Source organism: Pithys albifrons, chromosome 22, assembly GCF_047495875.1.
Source record: "Pithys albifrons albifrons isolate INPA30051 chromosome 22, PitAlb_v1, whole genome shotgun sequence".
Lineage (NCBI taxonomy): Eukaryota > Metazoa > Chordata > Aves > Passeriformes > Thamnophilidae > Pithys > Pithys albifrons.
The window spans coordinates 3,607,646-3,629,554 of record NC_092479.1 but is presented as its reverse complement, the minus strand read 5'-3'; the positions used below and the strand labels follow the sequence as shown (position 1 = coordinate 3,629,554).

Here is a 21,909-nt window from a genome sequence, read left to right as displayed (position 1 = left end):
TGCATCCAGGGAACACCCCCCTGCATCCAGGGAATACACCTCTGCATCCAGGGAACACCCTCCTGCATCCAGGGAACAACCCCCTCCATCCAGGGAACAACCCCCTCCATCCAGGGAACAACCCCCTCCATCCAGGGAACACTCCCTCTCCATCCAGGAAACATCCCTCTCCATCCAGGAAACATCCCTCTCCATCCAGGGAACATCCCCCTGCATCCAGGGAACACCCTCCTGCATCCAGGGAACACCCCCCTGCATCCAGGGAATACACCTCTGCATCCAGGGAACACCCTCCTGCATCCAGGGAACATCCCCCTCCATCCAGGGAACACCCCTCTCCATCCAGGGAACATCCCTCTGCATCCAGGGAACACCCCCCTGCATCCAGGGAACACCCCCCTGCATCCAGGGAACACCCCCCTGCATCCAGGGAACACCCCCCTGCATCCAGGGAACACCCCCCTGCATCCAGGGAACACCCCTCTCCATCCAGGGAACACCCCTCTCCATCCAGGGAACATCCCTCTCCATCCAGGGAACATCCCTCTCCATCCAGGGAACATCCCTCTCCATCCAGGGAACATCCCTCTGCATCCAGGGATGGCTCTGTTGGCCCAGCTCAGCCTTCACCCAGCTCTGCAACACCTTCTGTCTCCACTGGAGAGTCTCAGGTTCAAATCCAACCCCCATCTGAGCTGCTTTAACCCCAAAGCTCAGGCCTCACATCCCTCCAACTTTGTATCCTCCCCTTCCCACATCTCCAGCTGTAAATAAACTGCAGGTTTGGAGGCAGCTCCTTCCTCAGCAAACCTGCAGCTCCTCGGGGCAGGAAACACACCCAGGACTTTGTGCTCCAGGACACCCCAGAGAGGCACCTGCTCCTCTGGCTTTGCAGGGAGTGCTCACAAACCCACCCAGGTTGGATGTTTGCCACAAAGGGGCACCCTGAACATCCTCTGCTTAAAGAGCATCAAACAGGACCAAACAGCTGCTCTTCCCCTGAGGAAAAGTGCAGCCTGAGGGAACCTCTGAGCTCAGCCAGAGCCACTTTCTGCCTCCAGTTCCACCAAAAATTTCTTCTCCAGCATCCTGTGGAGTGAGAACAGGGCCCAGCAGCTCAGGCCAAGGTGTGCTGAGGACACCCACCCTGCCCAGGCCCCTGTTTCCCTTGGCCTGCACTTCCCAGCTCTGGGTTCAGCCTTAGCCAGGGCTGGGATTAAAGACTTGACCAGGTCACCATAACTCGGGTGTAATTACTGCAAAGTTTGGAAGAGGCAGGAAAAAAACAGCTCTAAACTGTCTCCAGATGCTTTTTTCCTTCCTCTGCTTTTCCATCAGCTTCTTGTGTGAGTCAACAACAATCTGGAAAGGAAAATCACCCAGGCACAGGCTCTGGGAGCAACCCAAGCTCAGTCCCTCTGCACTCACAGACCCTGCTGGCCTGGGCCTGGCTCAGACCTGCACAAAACCAGGAGGGTTTGAACAGACTCCGCTTTGTGCTTTGTGTGGAAAAGCCTCAGTGTGCCCTGGGAAGGCTCATAAAGCAGTTTTAGCTGCTGCCAGTCCCTCCTGCAGTCACTCCTGACCTCACAATGTGCCTCCTGTCCTCCAGGGTTTACGACCCTGCTCAGTCAGGGACTGGCACAGCCCGAGCTCAGGCAGCCCCAGAGCCCTGGCAGGTGCCTGGAGGGGCAGCAGCTCCTCCTCCAAGGATGCACAGCCCAAATTCCCACCAGCCTGGCACCTTCCTGGGGAAAAACAGCTCTCAAGAGGAAGTCAAAGTAATTAACACTGCCACAAAACCACTAAATGTTTAGATTTATCTTTTTTTAGGAGGTTTTTTTTTTAATCAGTCTCCTGCTACTGCAGAAGGAAAATATTAAAGGATACTAAAACCCCAAATGTTTAGGAGAAATTTATCTTTTTTTTTTTTTAGATTTTTTTAAAATTAGTGTCCTGGCACTGCAGGAGGAAAATACTGAAGAAAATGCTGAAGAAAAACACTAAAAGACAAGTGATGTGTTTAAGGAGAGGAGAATCCTGCAGTCAGTCAGTGCCAAACACAGGTTTGCTCACAGTGGCTTTGGCTGGCTGAGAAAGGAGACACAGAACAAAAGAGGTCACCTTGTATTTTTATAATCCTACTGGAACCTTCCAGTAAGAGGGTGGGCAAATCTTACAGAGAAAAAACACCTGCAGTATAAAAATTGAGGGATACCCAAAGACAAACTAAGACTCAAAAGCAAGTCCAAACTGCTGCTGGATGTTTTGTATTTTTAACTGCAAGCCCCACTTGCTGCCAGGCAGAGCTCAGGGGGGTCTCTGGCTGGGACTCTCTGCATTTCCCACCCCCTGGGCTGCACCAGGAGGGTGTTTACCCAACACCTCCCAAACTCTGGGCCTCCCTGGGGCTCCTGGGAGGGAGGGGAGGCAGCTCTGGGAGTGCCCAGGGCCCAGACTCACCTGCCTGGTGAGGCTCCCCCCCAGGTTCATGGTGCCAGAGCCAGTTTTGTTGGTCTGCAGCCACAGCATCACCGTGGAGGTCAGTTTGTAATGGGCAGTGCGGCCACTGGACTTCTCCTGCAAGGACACAAAGGGTTAAAATCCCCCCAAAACCCCACAAAGACCCCACAGCAACAGGACAGTGAGTCCAACCCCACTCACAGCACAGGCTGCTGCTTAACAGCAATTCCAAGTGTGCACATTCCTCTAATTTTCCAAAGCAACTCCAGTCACAGCAACTCACCCTCCTATTACCTTGTTTTTATTACCTAATTAGTGATATTTATCTGTAGTCCTTTATGTTAAAAAAAATAATAATCTCAGGCTCACATGCACAGAAAGCAACATGCCTTCAATTCTTCTGGGATTCTGTTTGATTCCAGCCCTGACTTATCTCCATCCAAAGAGCCCCAGGGCAGTTTCCAGCCTGAGCAGGGGAGGTTTGCAGCCCTGCCACAGCCTGGCCTTGTTCAGGGAACACCTGTGCTCCTTAATGGGCTGCAATCCACTGGGGGTTGTTCCCAAGGGGTGTCTCAGCTGCCCCAGGGGCTGTACCTGAACCTCCACCACGTGGATGGAATCCCAACATCCCTTAATCTTCTTTGATCCATCTCCAGCTTTCTTGATGAGGATCACCCCGGCAAAGCCGTGATCCAGATCCCAGAGGTAGACAGAGGAGACTCCACCTTCAAAATACCTGTGGGAGCAGAGCCAGAGGAATGTGAAAAACCAGCAGGGCCCAAGCCAGAGTCAGGGACCAACAATAACCTTAAATCAGCAGGATTTCTGTGTCCTAATAAAGATTATTTTTAAGTCTAAGACAGCACAGCCTCACCAGTCACACACAGCAGTTCCAACCACTTTATAATGCAGAGACTAATTACAAAAAGACCTGCACATTTCTCCCAAGGAGCATGAAAGCAGAGCTGCTCACAGACTCCTACAGGACTCAGGCAAACAATTCCTCTGATTCCAATTAACCACAGCAGCTGCTAAAAGCACAAGCTACAAAGTGGGCTGAGTGAGGCTTTATTTTACAGTTTGGTCTTTTTTTCCCTCCTTTTCCCTCGCTATTGGCAAAGTCTGGAAGTTCTTTACAACAAAGTTCACTAATTAAGACAAAAGGGAGCAAGTGAGCAGCTTTCTGCTGTTGGCTCAAGTTTGTGTGAAGCTCCTTTATTGATTTAGTGCAAAGGAGCTGAACTGGAACCAGAAAGGAAGGGATGTGGGGAGGTTTCACTATTCCAGCTCCACCTGTGGGATACAACAAGCCAGACTTGCCTGAATCTCAGGTTTCTGGGAGATAAAAGTACAGCCAAAAAACTACCAGAGTAACTCCACCAGCAGAGCCCAGACCCTTTGGGTGACACCAGTGCTGGGCCCTCCCTGTGCCAGGTGGAAAATCCACCTTCAAATAATGGGAAACAACCCAACACTGCTGGAAGAAAGATGCAAAAGGAGAGATTGTGGCTTCTAGAAAACTGGAACCCACAGGGCTCCACTGGTTCCATTCCCAAGTTACCAAAGAGGAAGGCAAAGGGAATGCTGTTGGATGGCACACAACTCCCAGATCTGGGTGGTGAACTCACAGAATGACCACGTGGGAGGAGGAGATGAGAGCTGAGCTGAGGCAGATCAGCAGTGACAGTGATTTTGGTTGTCAGGGATTTGTCACTGTCTGGAGCAGAGCAAGAGCTCAGCACCCAAAGGCAGCAGGAGCTGCCAGGCCTGACCCTTCCCAGCAGCTCAGGGACATCAGAATGGGCTCCATTCCTGCCTCTGAGTGTCACACAGAGCTCCAGGTGACCCTGTCCCTCCTCTCCTGCAGCAAAGGGTCACTCAGTGACCCTCCCACCTTTGTGCTCCTCCCCTTCCCAAGCACAGCCAGTTGGGAATAACCCTCACAATCCAATTTACTGTGCACTGTGGGCTCCATGTGTCAGGCTGAAGCTCTGTGGATCCAAGGGGATCCAAGGACACTTCCAAAAGTCAGGAGAAAGGCCACTGGGAAGTGAATGCAGTGACAGGAGTAACTCCCAGCACATCCTCTGCTCTCAGACCACTCCAGTGAGCCCCAATCCCCTTTAATTCCAGACATCCAAGTCTGTCCCCACACCAGTGCTGACCTCAGGAAGGGCAAACCCCTTCACACCAACCCCCCAAAGTGCTTTATTTTCAATGGGTGGCTCTGCTGGGCAGTTCAGTGACCAACAGGAACACCCCAAGCCATTGATCAACCACTGCCAATACACCAGTGGGAAAGGAGAGCCCTTTGCTCCTCAGCAGGCCAGGGAAACTCCAGCCCCAAAGCAGCAAACACCTTTCACACCCCCTGGGGCACCCACAGGTGGGTTTGGGTCATGCAGTTAATGGGAACTCCAGTCCTGCAGCAAAGCCCAGGCCCAGCTGAACTGACCCTTCCCTTCAAAGGAAGTTACTGCCCATTTTCAGACCAAGAGTGCTTAAAATATATACATATAATACAGTCTTCTTAATATAGAGACTGAGTGAATCCACTCAGCAGGGACTGGCAGCCCTGAGCACATCACAGAGTGTACAGACAGTTCCCCATTACCAACTTTACGACCTTCCTACGAGCACGAAATGTTAATTAAGAGAGAGACCCAAACAAGGCTTGGGGAAATTTATTCTTACCTACTGTACTTTGATCCTAATGACATGAAACAGGGGGAAAAAAAAAAAAAAGATCATTTTTATGTGGTTCACCTTTATGAGATTTTACATAAAGGCTTTTGTGGGTATTTTAAGAATGTGCTAAAATGTTGTCTGAAACCACATAAAACCCTGAGAAGAACCTCCCGCCAGACCCAACAGCCACACATGGAAACGCTTCCCGTGGCCTTTCTGAGCTTAATGAATCAAACACAGCATTAATATTGTTTTAAACACCAACATGCTCTTCCAATAAAGCTGCTTTGCCATGGCCAGATCCAGGATCTGGAGGCTGGAACAACAATGGCACTGATTGAACCCTTATGGATCCACAGCACGTTATCCAAGGCCTGGATTTGGGGAATCACTCCCAAAAAATCCACTGCTCCTTCCCAGGAGAAAATCCCTGATCACTCCATTGGAGCTCACCCTCCCCCAGACAGTGGGATTTCCAAACCCAGGGAAGTGTTTGCAGAGGGGAATGTTCCCCAAGACCTGTTTGCTTCAAGGAAAACAAAGAGGTGCCCCCAGTTAATTGGCTGTTCCATGAGGGAAAATGGGATGACAGATGGATTGGCAGGGCTTGAAATCCACATCCATGAACTTGGATTTGCTGCAGGAAGGCTGGACCAACTCCAGGAAACCACAGACTGATAAGCAGCACTGATGAAAGTCCAGGCAGGAGAGGAACCAGGTTGGAAAAGGTTCCAGGAGGGAAAGAAAGAAGTGGGAGGGCAAAGCAGAGCAGAGCCCCAAAGTCACACCCAGGAGCTGCAGCAAAACACCTGGAAAGCTCCACAAAGGTCCTGGATTGACATCTCCTTCCTGCACAGCCTGTTCTGGATGTCCCAGCTCCTGGAGCATCATCCTCCTGCACAACAGCAGCTGGAAAAGGCACCCTGTGTTTTTTGGAAGCTTCAATCACAGAATTAAGGCTGGAAAAGGTGTTGGAGATCACGGAGCACCATCATCAATCACCACCAACCCACGTCCCCAAGTGCCACAGCCACGTGTTTTTGGAACAATTCCAGGGTTGGTGACTCCCCCACTCCCTGGGCAGCCCATTCCCATGATTTACAATCCTTCCCATGAACATTTTATCCTCATTTCCAATCCAAACCTCCCCTGGTGCAACCTGAGGCCGTTTCCTCCCAGCCTGTTACCTGGGAGCAGAGACTGACCCCCCAGTCACTACAACTGGCCCCTCCCAAAGAATCCAAGGAATCAGGAGACACTTTGGGGATGTCCAAGAGGTCTGAGGAGACAGGAATTCAAATTGGGGTCCCTCAGGAACATCCCCAAGGGACAAGCCATTCCCAAGGACAGCAACTCAGAGCAGTTGCTCCCCAAAGGACACGGATCAATCCAGGATGTTCCACTCAGGATCAGTCTGGGTTTACCTACAGGCCAAAGTTTGTTATAAAACAATTAAAATGTTGTTTTATGGTTGTCACATCCCTCAGTTACCAACCAAAACATGCCAAATGATACCACAGCTGGGCTGGAAGGTCCTGAAGAGGCCAAACAGACCAAGGGACATCCCGGTCCAAGGGCAGCCAGGGCTGTCCCACCTCTGGGAAAATCCCTTTGTAAGGTTGCCCAGGAAGGTGCCTGGAAGGTGTAAAGCCCAACACCATCACCCCCTGTCCCTGCAGAACTCAGAGCAGCAGCTCCCTCACCATCAATTACAGCTTTAACCTTGTGATCAAACCCTGAAGTTTCACATCCGTTGCTGCTCAGCCACAGACCTGGAAAAAGCTGTTTGACAGAAAAAAGTCACACTGAAGACTGACCTACTTTACAAACTCAAGAAGAAAAGGAAATATTGAAGCTAAGAGTGATCCAAAGCTTTATGAAGTGTTTGAAGTCGAAGTGGGAGGGGACACAGGATGGAAACTTGTCTGAGGAGCCCAAGTTGTGCCTGTGAAATAGAGGCTGTGGCCAGAACAAAGCCCTCACTTGCAGGGCTGTGATGGGGCAGGAAATCCCCCACTCTCCAGCTCAGGGCTCAGCAAGGGGCTCCCATCAATCCCTTTGTTTCCCACCGACTTTCCCCATCCCTCTCTGCTGCTCCCCAGCCCCTCAAACAGATCCTGGATGGAGAAAATGAGTTTCCACCAGCCAGCAATAAAACCAAGCTCTGCCCTTCAGTAACACTTCAGAACCAGATCACTCATCCATAAAAACATTTTGTGTGTTTTCCAGGGAGTTGCTGAGAGCCAGAGACAAAAAGTCTGTGGCTTCTGGCTCTGAGAACCCTGATGCAGAAGTACCACCACCTGGAACCTCCTCAGCCTTCCAAAGGGCTCCACAGGTTTCACACTGGCTCCTTTAAAGCTGAAAAAGATGTTTTACTTTATTCCCTAAAGGTCACCGAGTTATTTCTTCCAGCTACAGAAGTTCTGCATGGAAAGGGAAACCTCTCCAGCCACTCAGATCAACAGACTTCCAAGAAAAGTGGGATTTAAAGATCCTCCCCCAAGGAAAAGGGTGAGGATTCAGCTCCACGTGTTTTTACAGGAGGACAATGACCAGAGCCATCCCCAAAACATCCCCTAAACCACGAGGTGAGGCAGAAAACATCCCAATGCTTTGGAAACAGGTGAGTGGAATGGCAAGTGACTTGGCACAACTCTCAGAGTCCTCCCCCTGTCTCTGCCCCCTCTCACCTCAAACCAGCACAGGAACCACAACACAAAGAGGAAGGAAGTGGCAGATTTCAGGAATTCTCCTTCCACCAGAGCCAAAGCACAAAGTGTTCAACAAACCCCCTGCAGTTCCACACCTCAGCTGAGGGAGAGAAATTCCTCAGGGGATCAGAGCTGTCCCTCAATAATCCTGTTGTCTGTACCCTCCACCCAGCTGTGGCTGAGCCTCTTCAGAGCCTGTTCTTTGATACAAGGTTGGTCCCACAACACACCAGGATGTGACACCTCTCCCAGTGCTGAGGAGAAGTAAATCCACCAGAGGATTTACAATTCCTCTCTCCTCCTCCTCTGCCAACAATGGCACTGATTGAACCCTTATGGATCCACGGCACATTATCCAAGGCCTGGATTTGGGGAATCACTCCCAAAAAATCCACTGCTCCATCCCAGGAGAAAATACATCTCCCTGATCACTCCATTAGAGCTCACCCTCCCCCAGACAGTGGGATTTCCAAACCCAGGGAAGTGTTTGGAGAGGGGATTGGCCCCCAAGGCCTGTTTGCTTCAAGAAAAACAAAGAGGTGCCTCTGGTTAATTGGCTGTTCCATGAGGGAAAATGGGCTGACAGGAGCACAGAAGGTACAATGTCTGACACAGCCCACCTGAAGAACAGCCCGAGCTGTGCCTGGGGGCTCTGCACAGGTATTTGGCAGGAATTCTCCCCAGCACAGGCAGGTGCAGAGCTGCCTGGAGCAGACATACCAATCCTCTTAGCTATGTGGGACTTCACTGCCAGTGGGACTTAAAAGCAACATCTGGAGCACTGGGATGACTCAAACTGAGCAGCAGAGTGTGAAGTGCAGGAGCTCAGCATGGAAGGAAAGCAGTGCCCAAACAATGGGATCCTGAGGGCTGGAAACCTCCCAGTACCTCCCAGTTTGTGCTTTCCAGCACCTCCCATTCTTTAATGGAAACTGCTCACATTTTCCTCCCCATCCAACTGCTCTTGGCAGATGGAAGACAAGGACTAATCCCACCTGGAAAGGGCTCCATGAGCCACCTAAAAAGAGAGAAAAAGGGTCACTGTAACATCCAAAGGTTCAGTGACCACCAGGAAGCTCCAAACCCTTCCCTGTGCCCAGCCCTGGCCCAGCACAGACAGCACAGAACTTCACCCACCCAGCCTGGCACCTCCCAGGCTCTGGAATTCCAACATGGACAGGAGGGCAGGAGAGAGCAGGAACCCTCTGTGAGGTGCAAGTTGGGCCAGGTCAGTGCAGGCAGCAGATTCCAAGTGCCATCTCACATCAGACACCCCAAACCAAGCCTGTCATTTGTCTCTCCTCAATTTTCACCATTACAACACCAAGCACTTGGGAGAGCACGAGGAAAATTCCTGGACACACAACAGGATGCACTGCCAGAGATAACCAGTTCGAAAAATTCCAGATCCCAATAAACTGACATCCTGAAATTGAGCCTCCTTTTTGGAAGCATGTAAGTAATTTCTTACTGGGGATTGAAAGCCTGCAGAGAGTGGTGTTTGAGGATAGTGCTGCATCATCAGTGCTGACCTCCTAATCCAGGCTTTCCCTCTGCAGAGTTCAGCTTTTATGTAATCACAGAGAACCGTGGGAACCCCAGGGAAAAAACTCCTCCTCCACCCAGGACCTTCAGTTCAGAGGAGAGGAATGCAGAGTGTACAAAATGAGGCACCCAAAGGAAAAAAAGTCACATGCAAAGCAACTAATTCAGTTTTCCAGCATGACAGAAGCAGATGAAAAGCAACTAGTTCAGTTTTGCAGCATGGGCAGTGCAGCTGTTTGCTCCAGTCTGTGCCACAGACACCACCAACTTCACCACTAATTCTGGTTTCAGTGCTGAGCTGCCCAGGGGTGTCAGGGAGGGGATGCCAACACTGCTCTGCTCACTCCTAGATCTCAATCATTTCCTTGGGAAAACATCCTGGCTGTGAGTATGGAAGCACAGACATGAAGGCAGGGAAGGTCTGGGTGGTTTAGATCTCAGGAAAACATCCTGGCTGTGAGTTTGGAAGCACAGACATGAAGGCAGGGAAGGTCTGGGTGGTTCAGACCTGGGGAAAACATCCTGGCTGTGAGTTTGGAAGCACAGACATGAAGGCAGGGAAGGTCTGGGTGGTTCAGACCTGGGGAAAACATCCTGGCTGTGAGTTTGGAAGCACAGACATGAAGGCAGGGAAGGTCTGGGTGGTTCAGACCTGGGGAAAACATCCTGGCTGTGAGTTTGGAAGCACAGACATGAAGGCAGGGAAGGTCTGGGTGGTTCAGACCTGGGGAAACATCCTGGTTGTGAGTTTGGAAGCACAGACATGAAGGCAGGGAAGGTCTGGGTGGTTCAGACCTGGGGAAAACATCCTGGCTGTGAGTTTGGAAGCACAGACATGAAGGCAGGGAAGGTCTGGGTGGTTCAGACCTGGGGAAAACATCCTGGCTGTGAGTTTGGAAGCACAGACATGAAATGAAGGCAGGGAAGGTCTGGGTGGTTTAGATCTCAGGAAAACATCCTGGCTGTGAGTTTGGAAGCACAGACATGAAGGCAGGGAAGGTCTGGGTGGTTCAGATCTCAGGAAAACATCCTGGCTGTGAGTTTGGAAGCACAGACATGAAGGCAGGGAAGGTCTGGGTGGTTCAGATCTCAGGAAAACATCCTGGCTGTGAGTTTGGAAGCACAGACATGAAGGCAGGGAAGGTCTGGGTGGTTTAGACCTGGGGAAAACATCCTGGCTGTGAGTTTGGAAGCACAGACATGAAGGCAGGGAAGGTCTGGGTGGTTTAGACCTGGGGAAAACATCCTGGCTGTGAGTTTGGAAGCACAGACATGAAGGCAGGGAAGGTCTGGGTGCTTTGGATCTGTCTGAGGACACTTCACCTCGCCCTTACCAGCCTGACCCGAGGCAGGAATGTCCCAGGTGACACAGTGCTGATGTCACAGGCTGTGGTGCCAAGCCCAGCCAGCAGGGAGGGGCTCAGGGATGTTTCCTCAGCGCTGGATGCACAACAAATGCATCTGGCTCCAATCTGCTGTGGAGGGCCCAGGAACTGCCATGGCAGGGAAAGCAGCACAAAGGGCTGGGCCAGTAATGAAGAACAGGGAGCTCAGGGCAATAAAGGCACTTCAAAGCTTTCCAGGGGTCTCTGCTTTAGGCAGACTGGGGGTTACATCTAAACACAGGCACGAGGCTGATTTAAAAAGCTCACAGCTGCCTGGACACTTTGAGCTCCAAACCTCATCCAACCTGGCCTTGGGCACTTCCAGGGATCCAGGGGCAGCCACAGCTTCTCTGGGCACCCTGTGCCAGGGCAGGATGTGCTGAAACCAAACCCACACCTCTTCCATCTGGTGCTCTCCTTCATGTGGTGCAATCAGAGCAATTCCGTGCACAAAATAAATCAAATTTGGTCCAACAGGTAAACACAGCAAGTGCTGCCAACCTTGGGAGAAGTGCAGAGCATTTCCTGAACTGGCATGGACTCCACTGCTGCTCTGTGAGAGCAGGAAAAGGGAGAGTCAAAGGCAGGGAAGGAGGAATGAGATGACACTGGAGCAGAACTTTGAAACACTTACAGCCCAAGGGCAGCACTAAGTGAGACTTCCATCTTTTTCTCATAAAGACAAGTGGATGAAGGAAAGTGTCAAAGGTGGTTCAGAACAGTCCAAAATTAAGGAAGGAAAAAGGTAAAAAGAGCTCAGAAGGGAAGGCCATGCAGCAGTTCAAAGGTAAAAAGAGCTCAGAAGGGAAAGCCAAGCAACAGTTTAAAGGTAAAAAGAGCTAAAAAGGGGAAGATGCAGCAGCTCTCAGGCCAGGTGGCCACACTGGGTGCAGAGGGTGGCACAGGGGGCAGGGGCAGGAGTCACTCACACTGAGACAGCCCTGAGGCTCAGCAAAGCAAGGCTGTTCCAGGAGATTAAACACAATAATTAGAAATGAAAGTTAAAGTCAGCCCTGAGCGCTCTAAAAACAAAGGGCAAACTCCTCTGTCACTGGGACTCTGTGGCAGGGCCTAAAGAAGCTCCTCAACCCTGTGAGGCACCACACAGGAGTTCCTGCAGCCTGTCCCTCCCCTCCCTCCTCCAGCAGAGCACAGGAGGGTGGTGGGTGCCCAGTTTGGGCTCCCAAAGCCCCTGCAGGTGCTTGGCTGGCAGGGCTGCACCTCCAGCACCACAGGGACTGGCTGGGCCGGCCCAGATTCCAACCAAAACTCAATAATAAAAGGATTACACACAACAGAAACATTCCAGAGGTCAATCCTCTCCCAGACCTCCTCCTGCTCCCACCAAATTCCAGGTCCAGAGCTCTAACACAACAAACTGGAAATGGATCAACATCAAAACATGGACAGAAGCAGAAGTTCAAAGGCTTCGCTGCTTCCTCTGCTGAGGGAACTCAAAACCTTGATCAACACAAACATTTTCAGGAGCACAACGATTAAGAGGAGTGTTTTATCTTGTTTTAAAGTTGTTAAAAATCAAAAGCACCAACAAATCCAATTTAAGCCAAGAAAAAAGAAGGGAGGACCAGCTTTCTAAATACATGTCAGCCAACTAAACCAGTCCAAAGTTGCCAAAACTCATCCTGTTTGCAGGCAGATCAGCACATCCTTCCCCAGGGAGGGCTGTTTAATCACTCCAGAAATTATTTCTTCCAGACAACAAAGAGCCATTAGATTACTTAATTAAAGCCCTGATTATCTCCAACCCAAAACAAGGCAAGGCAGGATCTAAAATAGAAGAGGTTTAAGCAGATGCCCTGGTGCTCATTATGCTTTGATTTCAATCAAGTGCACACACACGTCAAGGGAAGGGCAATAAATTACAACCATGTGTGGGAAGGAATTATCTCCACGATATTGGAAGTGGAAAGCCAAGGCTCTAACTGAGGGGTGTAAGATATTAGAGTTCCATCTGGGAATAATAACCCAGTGAACAAAAACATACCAGGGCATTGCTGCAGGCAGTGTCTGAGTTAGCCCTGGCAGCAGGAGACCCAAATGGAACAGTTGTTTTTTGGGAAAGCAACACGGATTTTGGCAAAGCAGATAGCCCAGAAATATGTTTGTTGTGGAACTGAAACCTGGGATAACTCCTCTTTAACCCAAGGAGACAGGAATATGCCTGCAGGAAGAAAAGATGGGAAACTCCAGAGATACTGAGAGGCAGTTTGCACTAAAACAGACACTTGGGAACAGCCCAGAACTCCTCCCCAGGCACTGAAGGGGCTCTAAAACGGGTCCTCTGCAGCTTCCATGATTTTCAAGGATTCCCTGCAATATTTCAGGCCTTCTCCAGACTTATTCTCACACTGCAGTCCCTCAGGGCACTGGCGACTAAAGCTTCTGGAGACAAAACTAAACTTTGAGGTCCCCAGCAGGCAAATCCAACTGGATGAACTCCCACAAACTGTTAACAAATCCACACCAGGCTGTTCCCCTCGGAACTAGCAGGTGCCAATCCCTTGGGAAGTGGCAAACACAGTGCAGTGACTCAGGGAATGGAGACCCAACCCCACTGAGAGACTGAGCAGCACTCCTGGGGAGGTGAGCCTGGAATAAATCCACCAATGCCCCAGAATTCCCACAGAGGATCCATCCCATGGGCTGCCAGCAGGACACTCAGCTCTCTGAGTGACACAGCAATGCCCTCCAAGGAGCCTGAAGTGTCCCACAAACCTGGACTGACCCTGGCTCTGCTCCCCCTGCTCTGGGGTGATGCCTCTGCCCTCCCTGCCCAGCACCAGGAGCTGCCAGAGCAGCAGGGCAGTGACACCTTCAGCTCCTGCCCTCCCAGTGCCCTCCCAGCATCAGCTTCCAGACTCTGGGAATCACATCCCTGCCATGGCCATCCCATTCCCACCACAACCACCCCCAATCCAGACTCCAGGGGGTTCCAGCAGCTGCTGGGCAGGGATTGCTGCAGTCACTCCCACCTGACACGTTGGCAAGAGCAGCAGTGGGAGAAGCTGCCCCTTGTTACCCCTCTGGACTTGCCCCCTCTGATCTCCAGGTAAAAATTAATCCTCTGCTGTCAAAACACAAAAATCCACTTGTGCTATGAAGGAAACTGCAAGAACAAAAGCCTGTTTGCCTGTTTCTCTCCACATCTCTGTGGGAGGTGAAGTCCAAATCATTCCCAATTCCAAGCTCAAGGAACCCTTTGGACACTGAGGTTAAGTTGGCAAATCCTCTCCACAAATGCCACAATTTTTACAGCACTCAGCAAAGCACAAGCCACCCTTGTCCCCTTTTTCTCACCCATTTTTGAGCTCATAAAATGTTCTGTGCTGACAGAGGAGTTTATCTACTCTGGTGCTGCTGACACCAAATGGATCCCTCCCATGTCCTGCCTATAAAACTTGCACTGACAAACCAAAAGATGAAATTTGGTACAATCTCACCTTCTTTTTTCTCCCACATAAGATATTGAGGTTACTGCTGTACCCTGAGCTGAGCAGGGCTCAGCAGATTCCCCTCACTCAGACTAACCTGCCCCTGGTTCCCTCTCAGCAAACAGAGTTTTTAAAGGAGTTATTGTACCCAGCCATGACTTCACAGTCATCTGAGCAGAGTGGGATTTAACCAGACAACTCTGGGTTCATAAACCTCCTCAGTTTCATCTAAGGGTATTAAAAAACTTATTGGTTCTGGTCTGTTCTGCATCTGGGGAGTAACTGCAGCCTTGGCTTTGCTGAGCAGGCAACATTCCTCTCTCCCAGCCAGTTCAGACACCAAACAACTGTTCCTTACAGGAGGGGTTGGATGGCTGTGGAAACAATGCATGGAAAGAAGGAAAAATGTGATACCTGTAACAAGAGTGTGACCATCACACATCTGGACAAGCCACAAAACCCAGCAAGGAAAGTTCCCCTGAATGTGCTTTTGGCAGCACTGTAACATGATGAGCTACAGCTCAGGGTGTGTTTTATCTCCAGTTTTGGGGAACATGAAGCAGCAAAGAAGTTTGTTCACCTTGTTCATGGCTGTCACACACCTCCAGTGAGGAAGCAACTCAGCACTGGATAAACTTCCCAGTTCCTTTTGCTTTTCAACACTCCCTTGCTGTCCAGATTTACTGTCTCCATCCCAGCACTGCTCAGAAAACCTACAGAGACAACAGCTCCACCTTTACACCTCCAGACCATGGATTGACTGCAGTGCCAGACCAGCACAACCCCAATTTTTAGGAAAGTTGTTCACCTGAAAAGTCACCCAGACAGTTTGTTAGTGCTGCTTTAAAAAAGCCTAATCTACATTTATCTTACACATCCCTATTAAATTGCTTTGCTTTACATCTCTTTAACAAGGCAGTGCCTAAGCCAAGCATCCTGCAGCACAAGGACATCAATCCCTGTCCAGCTTCTGCATCTCAGTGCTCATTCCCCTGGAAGATGGGAGAGTTGCTGCTGAATATATGGATTTTTTAAGAGCACAGCCTTGAGGGAATGGAAAATGCAGATGGTTCCAGACTGAAGTTAAAGATGAAAGAGAACACAGGTCACTCCAGGACAAAGACACCACCAATCTGTTAGAGGGAGACAGGGAAGACCCTCAGCATCTGCCCTGAGCATCAGCTGACACATTTCCTCCTGTTTGGGAGCATTAAACCAGCAGCTCAGCCCTTCCTCCCCTCCTCCTCCTCCCTGGGGCAGTGACCATGTGTGTGCTGAGGGGACAAGGAAGGAGAGGGCTCTGGAGGGTAGAACTGACATACAAGTCTCTGTACTGGTCAAAGGCATTGTTGGCTTCCACCTCGAGCTTGCGCAGCCGAGCCGAGGGCATGGCCCCGTCCTCCAGCGGAGGGTCGTACTTGTTGCTCCAGGGAGACCTGCCAGGAGACAAGAGAGCACAGTCAGACCTGGGAGCACAGTCAGACCTGGGGAGCACAGTCAGACAGGGGAGCACAGTCGGACCTGGGGAGCACAGTCAGACCTGGGGAGAACAGTCACATCTGGGGAGCACAGTCAGACCTGGGGAGCACAGTCACACCTGGGGAGAACAGTCAGTCACACCTGGGAAGAACAGTCAGTCACACCTGGGGAGAACAGTCACACCTGGGGAGCACACTCGGACCTGAGGAGCACACTCGGACCTGGGGAGCACACTCGGACCTGGGGAGCACACTCGGACCTGGGGAGAACAGTCAGCTCTGGGGAGCACACTCGGATCTGGGGAGCACACTCGGACCTGGGGAGCACACTCGGACCTGGGGAGCACACTCGGACCTGGGGAGAACAGTCACACCTGGGGAGAACAGTCAGACAGGAGAGCACAGTCAGACCTGGGGAGCACAGTCACACCTGGGGAGAACAGTCACACCTGGGGAGCACAGTCAGACCAGGGAGGCACAGTCAGACCAGGGAGGCACAGTCAGACCAGGAAAACACAACAGCCACACAACAAGACAAACCCTGGTCATGGCTCCAAACCTGCCCGAGCTCCAGCAATGCTCGGGCGATGCTCTCAGGAACAGGGTGGGATTTTGGGGTGTCTGTGCAGGGCCAGGAGTGGGACTGGACGTTCCCTGGGGGTCCCTTCCAGCTCTGCAGAGATATTCTGTGGCTCTGAAAGGTGTAATCTGACCTGATCTGCAGATGCTGAGCTGCCAAAATCAAGCCAGAAGGTGCCCAGAGCACTGTACCTGTAAAACTGCACCCTCAGAACCAGTGGGACACGAGGATCCCTGTGGGGTCCTTCCAATTGGCACATTCTGTGATTCCAAACACCGGGAAAAGGGGCCACTGACCCTCAAAGCTCACCTGGGGAACACTCCCTGGCCTCAGATTTCTCTAATATAATATAAATAATCACTCTTGGGTGTGAATCTGTACCTTCCTGAATATTCAAAAACAAGGCCTCAGCTGTTTCATATCAAATATATAAAATTATGTTCATGCAAATGTATTGTTTAATAATAAGATAATAATTTAATAATATTGATGTTTTAATAGTAAGTTTATTTGGGATCTGACACTACTTGAGCCAAACACTGCCCTCTACAATCAAGGCCCAAAGTCTCCTCCACTATTCTGCACTGAAATAAACTCTGCCTTTAGCACAACATCAGGAAACCCTTTGAAGGGTCTGAAGGATTTACCAGGGGCTGTAAAGCTGCAGGTTTTCTGTGATTTCTGCAGGTGTGGAAGAGATTTTTCATGCTCTTAATGAAAGATCTGCTATTAAAAGATTAATGGAACCCTTTGCCCATCTGTTTGAGGCTTTTATGATTCCCACACTGGAAACCTGCATTTTGCTTTTCATTTCCCCTTGGAATGACCAACCTGCTCACAGCACTGTTGGGTTACAGAAGGTACCTCTGCCTTGCACCTCCTCACCTTTCCAACCCCCCAGCCAGGTCTTAGAGCAGAGCAGGGAAAGGGTTTTTTCCCTCAGGAGCTGTTTGTTCCTGATTCCCATGGAAGGCAGTGAGGTCTGACAGCTCTTTGATGCAAAGCACAAAGACCAGGCAAGGCTCTGCTCCTCCACTCCTCCCAACCACATCTGACTCCAAAGGGGACACCCCAGGAAAAGCCAAACTGTGGTGCCACATCCACCCAGAGTGATGTTTCCAGGGGGTGGTTCCTCATCCCAGTGCTGAGTCCAGTTGGGGATCCCTCAGTTCAGGAAGGACATGGAGGGGCTGGAGGTGCCCAGGGAAGGGGCTGGAGCAGCAGGAGGGGCTGAGGGAGCTGGGGAGGCTCAGCTGGAGCAAAGGAGGCTCAGGGGGCACCTTCTGGCTCTGCAATTCCTGCCAGGAGGGGGGAGCTGGGACAGGGGGTCGGGCTGTGCCCCAGGGCACAGGGACAGGAGCAGAGGGCATGGCCTCAGGCTGGGCCAGGGCAGGGCAGGGGGCACAGCAGCAGGAATTGCTGCCTGGAAAGGGTGGGCAGGGGGCACAGCAGCAGGAATTGCTGCCTGGAAAGGGTGGGCAGGGGGCACAGCAGCAGGAATTGCTGCCTGGAAAGGGTGGGCAGGGGGCACAGGAGCAGGAATTGCTGCCTGGAAAGGGTGGGCAAGGGGCACAGCAGCAGGAATTGCTGCCTGGAAAGGGTGGGCAGGGGACACAGCAGCAGGAATTGCTGCCTGGAAAGGATGGGCAGGCACTGGCAGGGGCTGCCCAGGAAGGGATGGAGTGCCCAGCCCTGGAGGTGCCCAAGGCAGGACTGGCCGTGGCACTCAGTGCTCTGGGCTGGGGGACAAGGTGGGCATCAGGCACAGGGTGGGCTCCATGGGCTGGGAGGGCTTTGCCAAGGTGGGCATCGGGCACAGGGTGGGCTCCATGGGCTGGGAGGGCTTTGCCAAGGTGGGCATCGGGCACAGGGTGGGCTCCAGGGGCTGGGAGGGCTTTGCCAAGGTGGGCATTGGGCACAGGGTGGGCTCCATGGGCTGGGAGGGCTTTGCCCAGGTGGGCATCGGGCAGAGGGTGGATCTGAACCTCTCAGAGATCTTTGCCAGCCTCAGTGATCCCGTGACTTAAATAGTTGACTAAAATGTGGTTGCTTTGGAGAGGAGGCAACAGCCACAGCCCTGGATCACAGAGTGGAGAGGCTGGAAGGGCCCTCAGAGGCTCATCTGGCCCCACCTCCTGCCCCAGCAGGGCCATCCCAGAGCACTCTGGACTGTGTCCAGATGGGTCTGGAATATCCCCAGGGATGGAGACCCCACACCCTCTCTGGGCAACCCATCCCAGAGCATGTGAGGAAGTTCTTCATGTGAAGAAGTTCTTTCTCATGATCAGGTGGAACTTCCAAGCATCAGTTCCTGCCCATTCCCTCCTGCCCCACTGCTGGGCACCCTCTGCCCCTCCTTGCACACACTGACAGACAGGATTGGGGTCCCCTCTCAGCATCTCTTCATTCCTTTACCTAAACCCTCTGAAATCTGGAGGAGATTCACCCAAAAATCCCCCCCTGGTGCCACCTGAGGATTCCCAGGGGGCTCATCTACCCCCTCCAGGGGCAAAGAGCTCCTGCAGGACCCGAGTGAAGACCCTCCCTCTGCTCACACCGAGCTCCTCTGAGGCTGCAGAAATGGCATCTAAGGGCAGCTCAGGCACAGACTTTTTGCAGAGTTTTCTTCCCATTCCACTCAGAGCCAGCACCAATTTCACCCACAAACCCCCTCCTGACACAACCTCGTGGGTTTTATTCCTGGGGAGGAGCATTTAAACACATTTCAACACTTAACTGTTTGAAGGAAGACAGATGGACAAGCACTTAAATTTCCAAAGTCAGACTCCTAATTTCCCCAGAAGAGAATGGTTTTTGTTTCACTAACAGGTCTGTGTTGTTGGCACCAAATTCCCCATAAGGATTCCATTTACCAGAGTGATCAAACACACTCCCAGTATGGGAAATGTATGGGCAAAGTCAGGCACCTTGAAGTCTAATATTAGAAAAAAAAATAATTAATAAAAGCTCTGCCTTCACAGTGTGGATTCTGTGGCTGTTTGAGATCCTCCACAAGGCTTTGCTATTCCAGGAGTATTCCACAAGTACCTGTGAGACTCTGAGCAAGTGATAATATGAGGAAAATGAAAATTATCTGCTTAGGAAGATCCAAGAGAGACTCCAAAAATCCACTTTCTAATCTGATCCACGTTCAACATGGACAAAAAAATCAAGTCTTTCTAAGTCTAAATTGTGATATTCACTTCCCACAGCAGCTTTTTTTCCAAGGAAATTCCCAGTCAAACTGTAAAGCCATTAAAAAAAAACAACAAAAAAACCAACCAACACCCTACAAAACTGGAATCCCAGTGAGCAACTCTGACTATCCAGCCCCACCTTTCCTGCTCAGCTGTCCCCAGAATGCTCTGAAATCCCTGGATTAGCATTCAAAGAAATGCAATTAGCAACCTGTGCAGGAAGAGGCAAAGGTGTTTGGAATGTGCAGGAGTCAGGGATGGAATCCTTGGGACTTCTAATGTGGTTCTGAAAAATGTGGAAATATCAAAAGCTCTTAAAAGCACAGAGAATTTGGGGCTAATTGATTAAATTGGGGTGAGAGCCACTTCCCAGGAACAACTGTGTTCAGTTCTGGGCCCCTCAGTTCAGAAAGGATATTGAGGGGCTGGAGCGAGTCCAGAGAAGAGCAACGAGGCTGGAGAAGGGACTGGATGTGGCTCTGAGTGTCCTCTGAAACACCTCCAGGGATGGAGAATCCACCATGTCTTGATCCAACCCCACTGTGATCACCAGCCCAGAGAACTCTGTGCCCCACTCTGTGCCCCACTCTGTGCCCTGGGCTGGTAATCACAGTGGGGTTGGATCAAGGGTTGGACTTGATGATCTCAGAGGTCTCTTCCAACCCAACTGATTCTATGATTTTATTCTATGATTCTGTGATGGTGGACTCACCATCCCTGAAGGTGTTTGAGACTGGACACGGCACTGAGTGCCCTGGGCTGGTGATCACAGTGGGGCTGGATCAAGGGTTGGGTTTGATGATCTCAGAGGTCTCATCCAACCCAAGTGAGAAGAGCAACGAGGCTGGAGAAGGGACTGGAGCACAAGTGCTGTGGGGAGAGGCTGAGGGAGCTGGGGGTGTTCAGCCTGGAGAAGAGGAGGCTCAGAGGTGACCTCAGCACTGTCTGGAACTGCCTGAAGGGAAGTTCTGGCCAGGTGGGGGTTGGTCTCTTCTCCCAGGCACTCAGCAATAGGACAAGGGGGCACGATGGGCTCAAACTCTGCCAAGGGAAATTGAAGCTGGAGATCAGGAGGAAATTCTTTGCAGAGAGAGTGCTCAGGGATTGGAATGGGCTGCCCAGAGAGGGGGTGGATTCCCCATCCCTGGAGGTTTTTCAGCTGAGCTTGGCCGTGGCACTGAGTGCCATGATCTGGTAAAGGGACTGGAGTTGGACCAAGGGTTGGACTTGATGATCTCAGAGGGCTTTTCCAGCCCAATCCATTCTGTGATTCTGTGGATGTGGCACTGAGGGAGAATCCACCACGTCTTGATCCAACCCCACTGTGATCACCAGCCCAGGGCACAGAGTGGTGATCACAGTGGGGTTGCACCAAGGGTTGGACTTGATGATCTCAGAGGGCTTTTCCAACCCAATCCATTCTATGATTCTGTGATAACTGCAGGTTTTGTGAGGTACAAAGAAGTGTCTGGACAGAGGCACAGAATGGGATTAACGTGCCCAGGGAGGTGGGGCTGAGTTTCAAAGTGAAATGGGAAGGAAAGAATTTGCTCCATGAAACAGAGCTGGGACCAATCAGTTCCAGAAGGAAGAATCCCTTCAATCAGAATGTGTGAATCAAAGAGAACAGGAGTCTTTAATGCCAGCACTGAACACATGGTGCCTGTTCCACAGCAGCAAAGGGAACAGCTTTGCTGAAACTTGGGAAATCCTGAAAATTTCAGGGTCATTTTAAAGGCTGAATTCCTCCTGCTCCCTTGGAACTATTTAAACACCTTCTCAGAAGGAGATGGAGCAATTGCAGAGCCAAACATGACACCCCCCTTGGAGAAGGGACTGCCACGGGCCCTAATTAAACCCAGAGGGGTCATTAGTGGCTGCAGAATGGCACATCCCAGTTCCACCAGTGCCTCTCCCAGTTCCTGGGACTCTGGGGGTGGATGGTCATGACAAAAGCCTGAATAGGATGCAAAGGGGCTTCCAGAAACATCCCAACTGGAGGGAGAAAGCATCTCCTGAAAGATCCACAAGAAATTTGGGATCTAATCCCTCCTCCTGCAGCTGTGTGGGCACCTCTGGGGGGGCAGAGCCTGTAAAAATTGATTTTATCTACTAATTTAGAGCTGATGAAGTGCCTGGAGCTGCCAGGGCAGACCTGACCAACTGAGACACACAAGCTGAATGCACAAAGTGCTTTAGGAGGCACCTGGCTCTGCTGGGGAGGGTTCAAGTGATTTAAATGTTAAACAAGCCCCAAAAAAACGTGAGTGACACTTCACCTTCCAGACCTGCCCACTCCTTGGCCCTCCTCAAGAGGTTGTATTTAAATCAGCTCCTCAGGATTTACACTCAGCCAAAATCCAGCTGCTCTGCCCAACTCTGCAGCCTCAAACATCCTCCTCCTCCT

At 51.2% G+C, this 21,909-nt stretch overlaps 1 protein-coding gene across 2 annotated transcripts in view; it reads right to left on the bottom strand.

Annotated features, from left to right (window-relative positions):
- Positions 1–21,909, bottom strand: part of CAPZB (capping actin protein of muscle Z-line subunit beta) — a 63,161-nt gene that overhangs the window by 7,820 nt on the left and 33,432 nt on the right. For both annotated transcript variants that reach the window (XM_071575546.1, XM_071575545.1), the window contains exons 4-6: positions 15,570–15,683; positions 3,058–3,199; positions 2,464–2,580 (exon numbers count right to left, since the gene is read on the bottom strand). In XM_071575546.1, the coding sequence (XP_071431647.1) occupies positions 2,464–2,580; positions 3,058–3,199; positions 15,570–15,683 (373 nt within the window). The remainder of the gene's footprint in view (positions 1–2,463; positions 2,581–3,057; positions 3,200–15,569; positions 15,684–21,909) is intronic.